The 6322-nt window shown below is 36.7% G+C and overlaps 1 protein-coding gene across 1 annotated transcript; it reads right to left on the reverse strand.

Annotated features, from left to right (window-relative positions):
* Positions 1 to 2212: 2212 nt before the first annotated feature.
* LOC103743159 (taste receptor type 2 member 13) lies at positions 2213 to 6322 on the reverse strand. The gene is made up of 2 exons (XM_008844406.1): positions 5454 to 6322; positions 2213 to 2243 (listed from the first exon to the last, which is right to left on the reverse strand). Exons 1-2 carry the CDS (start codon positions 6320 to 6322, stop codon positions 2213 to 2215), a joined length of 900 nt encoding a protein of 299 aa, XP_008842628.1.

A 6322-nucleotide genomic window follows, 5' to 3' on the forward strand; every position in this document is an offset into this window, starting at 1 on the left:
GGTTTAGTTTTGGTGGTTCCCATGCCTTTAGATATCCATCCATTTCTTTTAGGTTTTCAAATTTAGTAGCATATAGGATTTTAAAGTATTCCCTTATAATGTTCTGTGTATTTCTGGTGTCTGTTGTGATGTTTCCCCTTTCATCTCTGATTTTGTTGATTTGGAGGTGCTTTCTTTCTTTTGGTTAATTGGGCTAGCAATCTGTCAATCTTGTTTATCTTTTCAAAGAACCAGCTCTTGAAATTGTTGATTCTTTGTATTGTTTTCTTTCTTTCAATTTCATTAATTTCTGCCCTGATTATTGTTATTTCTTCTTGTCTGCTGGGTATGGGTTTTGTTTGCTGTTGCTTTTCAAATGTGTTGAATTGCAACGTTAAGGCATTTATTTGTGTTCTTTCCTATTTTTTGATGTAGGCACATAGAGCTATAAACTTCCCTCTAAGTACTGCTTTCAGCGTGTCCCTGAGGTTTTGTTGTGTTTATCCTTTTCATTTAGTTCCAGGAATACTTTTATTTATTTCTTAATTTATCTTTTGACTCATTCATCATTCAGGACTGTGTTGTTTAATTTCCATGTGTTCATGTGGTGATTACGGCTTCTTCCAGTGTTGACTGTAAGCTTTACTGCATTGTGGTCAGATAGAATGCGTGGAATTATTTCAATCTTTTTTTATTTTTAAGGCAGATTTTTTTAATCCCCCATTGCTATTGCACTGGTTATATTTTACATATGAAAATTTGCACTGGAATTTGACTCTTCATTTTCTAACATGTAAAGTAGAGATACACTTAAAAAGAAGTTTCCAGCATCATTTCTGCATTTGTTCCATTCATCATCACTTGACTAGGTCTAATGTCTGTAAACCGAATTAATCTCCATTTCCAGTCTCAGTCAAGAAGTTCATTTAAATAAACACCCAAACTTTAACAAAATGGAGAAAGCCTACATTCTATTCTTACAATAAAAACTTTACAACCCATAGGAGTTTTCAAATATGTCACAAATTGTTTGCAAGGCTGATGATCTGAGCTAGGCCCCTGGGACCTATAATATGGAATGAAATGATGAACTCCTCTGACTTGTCCTCTGACTCCCTACCCCCAGACATACACATACACAAAATAAATAAATAAGTATAAAATAATATTAAATAAATAGAAAATATAATACTACTAGGCAATCAGAAATGGACAGGAGTGGATAGGATGTCAGTTCAGGTCACCAAAATCAAGGCTCCAAGGAAGAGATTTATGCTGTTCTCAAATTTGGTCAAAGAAGCTTCATTTTACAGTAGGTGGTGGTCAATTTTTTAATTGGGTTGTTTTTTCTCTTTTGATGCTTAGTTTCATGAGTTCTTTGTATATTCTAGATAGTAATCCTCTGTCTGATGTGTAGTTGGCAATTTTTTTCCCATTCTATAGGTTGCCTCTTCACTCAAATGATGTCCATTGCTGTACAGAAGCCTTTTATCTTCATCAGCTCCCATTTGCCAGTTGATCTTATTGCCTCTGCAATCAGATTCTTGTTCAGAAAAATCCCTTCCTGTACTTCTAATTTCCAGTGTATTCCATACTTTCTCCTCTATCAGATTCAAGGTATTAGGTATTAGATTGTATGTTTAGGTCTATTATTCATTTGAAGTTTAGTTTGTCCAGAGTGAGAGATAGGGGTCTAATTTTATTCTTCAACATGTAACTATCCAGTTCAACCAGCACCATTTGTTGAACATAATGTCTTTTCTCCAAGGCTGTAAGTGCATACACATCTGAATCCTCACTTTTCTCTCTCTTTGCTCAATGTGTCTGTATTTATGCCACTACCATGCTGTTTTTATTACTATGGCTTTGTAGTATAATTTGAAATTAAGGATGGTAATACCATGTGTGTCTTGGTGCCCATAGAGGCTGAAAGAGGGCATCAGATACCCTAGAGCTAGAATTACAGGCAGTTGAATATCATACTATGGGAATGCTGGGAACTGAACTCATGTTCTTTGTAAGGGCAACAAATCCTCTTAACTACTAAGCCATCTCTCTAGTCCTACAACCACCATTTCATCATGCTTGGAGATTCTATAGGTGGATTCTTTGTATGGAATAAAATAATGTCTTCTTTTTAGTTTCTCAGTGTATTTCTACCTGGCTAATAATACTGTAGCTGATCAGTACAATCAGCCTGGTGTTGATACCTAGCAAAGGCCTTCTTCTTGCATTACAACATGGTAATAAGCAGACATATGTGGATAAAAAGCACAGGTTTTAGAATGAAAACAAATTAGTGAATGAAGAAAATCCTATTTGCTGCATAAAAACCTGTTTTAATGAGAATTAATTTAGTGTCACTCAAGTTGATATACATCTTAGGGTGCATAAATATCTTCTGAGTGTAGAGGTCCTACAGCCACACCTTACTCTAGTTCTTAAATTCTAAGCACTGTCTCTCTAGAACTCACCTTTGGAAATTAAATCATCACTTAATGAAGATATTGGGAAGTATTATACTTTGCATAGAGTTACCAGATAAAAACAATGGTACTCAATACTATTTTATTTGAATTTCAAATACCCTTTGTAGTTGTTGTTTTATTTAATTTAAAATAATTTTAATTGATTCTTTGTGAATGTCATACAACGTATTTGATCATATTCTTACCCCCTCCCCAGTCTCCACACTCATCTTATTACAGTAGACTTTGTGTCTCCTGTAATTTTTTGAAGGTATAACTGGTCAATTTTTGTTCTCTAGATGCTGTTAAAGTGTGAGTCATTCCCTCGGAGTTTGGTCAGCCTATCTGGGATAACACTATTAAAGAAAACAATCCCCCTTCCCCTTCAGTATCAATCGCCACTAGTTCCTCAGCCGACCCTGAGGATTCTTGCCCACCTCCCACATTTATGCTAGGTTTGTGCCTTGGGGCTTGCAGAGGTGTTGTACACTGTCACAATCACTATGGTTTCATCACTGCCCTGTTGTGTTCAAATAGTTCTGTTTTCTTCTATTTAAGGACAGCCTCTGGCTCTTACAGTCCTAACTCAATATGTCTACATTGATTCCTGGCCTTCAGAGGAAAGCATGTAGTATACATGTCACACTGAGGACTCAGCAATATATAATGTCTTTTTCTTTGAATATTGGCTTGCTATGGGTCTCTGTGTTAATTTTCATCTGCTGCTGAAAAGCTTCTCAGTTGAGAGATCCACTAACATGACAAAACCAAGCTGGTACTGATCTCAAAGCTTCATCTCTACTGGCTAGCTTTCATAGTGTTATAAGTTGCTATGCTTGAAGGGAAAAGCAGTCATCAGCCTCACGCAGCTAGGAAGCATGTCACAACAATAACAACTGAAGTGGCAAGACATGCCAAGTGGTACGACAATGACATGAATGTTCTAAGAGCAAACAGCCACTTTCTCATTGGATATAAAAATTAGTTCGCTAAATGGAGGCCATGAGTAGCACTGTTATCACTGTTATCAGGGCCAAGAAGTTCAGGCTATACAGGTCACAGGCCATGGGGGAGAAACTACCATGAGTAATCAGCTAAATGGACATCATATTAAACTGACATCTAGTGACTTGTTACGCACATAGATAGAAATCTTCTTCATCCTCGACTGCACAAAATATTCTTACATAAGACAGGATAAAGAAATAAAAATCTTTATTGGTGGACTTCATCATATTTAAATATTCTTTTTGAAATACAGTATAAATAAAATGAAATGGCCACCAACAACCTAGGACAAAATATATGTTATGAAAGAGCAAATTGTAGACTCTATAAAGATGAGTTAAAGCTGAATAATAAAATGCTAAGACAATGAATCAAATGAAAGAACTGGTAAGTTTGTGAAAAATGATACACGAAAGCCAGACACATGAAAAAGTTAACCACCGTTAGGTGATATGAAGACATTAAAATCACAGTAAGATACAATTGCACCCTAACTGGAATGGACAAAACCAGCTTTTATATTAGTCCTATTTCTAATAAGGGCCAAATTTTCACCCACAAGAAGAGTTTTCTTAAATATGATGTGCGCATTCTAGTATGCAAGAATACTTCTCAAGAATCACACTCAGCACCAAACCATTGCTGTGAAAGAAATTCAGAGGAACTTCAAAAGCATTATGTTGCACTTGAGAATATCTATACATAACATACATTTTCCATTAGTACCATCATAAAGCATTTTAGAAATCAAAGAACTGTATAGATTTAACCAAAGCAGGCACGTAGTCATTTTGGTGGAAGAGATGGCTAAAGGAAGGTGGGAACACAAATTGATGTTAGGGGTCATATAAGTATCACATATCATCAAAACATTAAGCATGGAAATTTTCATATATTATTGTGTATAAGTTATGCTTGAATGATTAATTTTAAAAGGCAGAAAATAAACTATGCATGTACATGCACGCAAAATAGCTAAAACTAAAAGTCAATGGTTTATGTGCAGTTACCTAAACATTTAATCTTTTTAATTTTTTTTTTTTTTGTCTTTTTGAGACAGGGTCTCCCTGTAGCCCCAGCTGTCCTGGAACTCACTATGTAGACCAGGCTGGCCTTGAACTCACAGAGATCCGCCTGCCTCTGCCTCCCAAGTGCTGGGACTACAGGCATGAACCACACGCCCAGCTTAAATTTTAAACATTTTATTTATTTTTATTTTATGTGTATGAGTGTATTGCCTGCATGTATGTGAGTGCACTGTATCATGCAGTGCCACGGAGGTCAGAAGAGGGCTTCAGATTACCCTGGAAAGGAGTTAAGGACAGTTTGTAGCCGCCATGTGGGGGCTGGGTATCAAACCTGGATCTTCTGCAGGAGCAGTCAGTGCTCTTAACCACAGAGCCATCTCTCCAGCCCCCATTTAATCATTTTAAATGTCCTCATTTTATCCATGCTAGTAAAAGTCACATATCCAAACTCCCCCTAGTTATGTTCCAAATTACCTTTCTAATTATCATAATTAAATCCACAACTGACTAAAATACACATTATAATAAAATAATTATCTCAAAGATCTATACAGTGAGTTATTTACCATTAAATTACCAGCCAACAGATTGGGGTTTATAATTAACATCAAGATATAATGGATGTCTATAAATCTCAAAGTCTGAAAAGATTTCCTCAGGTAAGTATGAATTGTTTGATAATAAAGAACTACACATTGTGATTATTCTCTTACGTAAGATGATATCAGATAAATCACATAGGTTCCATTTATAAAAATTTTAATACAACATGTCTAGTTTGTTTAACATTTTCCTTTTTCTTCTTATATTTGTTAGTTTTGAACCTGTGGTCTTGTTCATGCCTGCCTAGATCTCTACCACTGAGTCAGTCCATCACTTTTAATAACATGCTGTTTGAATCCCTCAAGGAACTATGAGTTTCTAATATTTTAGCCAAAACCTCAGCTTCCTCGGCAATAAAAGACAGGCCTGCCTTAATTTAGGGTTCCCTAAAATCAAGATAAGTGAGTGACTTGAGGGGTAGAAGAGCCCAAGAGTCAGGCAAAACATGAGGCCTATTCTATTCTGATGGGTTTGAGAGAGCCATGATATAAAAAGTGACATGAAGTAGGTGGCATAGAGCAGCAGAAATGAGACGATAATTCTCAGGGCACTCTTGTGGGCCTTGGTACTGGGGTCTCTGTGTCCTTTGGAATTGAACTGCATCCTCCGGAGATGTATCCACAGGGAGTAGATTAGCAGGAGAAAAGAGACCAGAGCCACTGTAAATGGTACCAGGGAGAACACAATCATCGTGAATGTGGCCAGCTCTGAAAACCTTGCAAAGGCACTTACTTTGACATTCCAAGTCGTGTTTGTCTCATATTGACGCATCCAGTCTTCCGTATACTTGTTCATCTGTATTACATTGAGCAGCAAGAAGACCAAGTTTCCCAAAAGGATCATCACAAGCACTTTCTTTACTCTCCACTTCAGATAGAGAAAAACAGGCCTGGAGAAACTGGCTATTTTGAGCAAATAAAAGATGCTGAGGATGGTAGCAAGCCAGAGACTGAAGTGATTGGAGAAAACCCAGGGAAATATAAAAGCTCTTAATTCTGTTCCCACCATAAATGAATATGAATCCATCACAACTTTAAACCAACTGTGTAATATTTCCCAGATTACTAGAATTCTGGAAAGCGCCAAGAAAACCAGGATTTGGTCAACTAAGGAAAGCTTTCTTCTCATTACATAGTCCATGCAGTTTATCAGCACTATGAATCCATTGCTAAGATTCCCAAATATGAACTCTGCAGCCATGATGACTGTGAAGGTGCTATGCAGGGCACTGCCCAT

This window comes from Nannospalax galili, unplaced genomic scaffold, assembly GCF_000622305.1.
Source record: "Nannospalax galili isolate Female #2095 unplaced genomic scaffold, S.galili_v1.0 scaffold1910, whole genome shotgun sequence".
NCBI lineage: Eukaryota > Metazoa > Chordata > Mammalia > Rodentia > Spalacidae > Nannospalax > Nannospalax galili.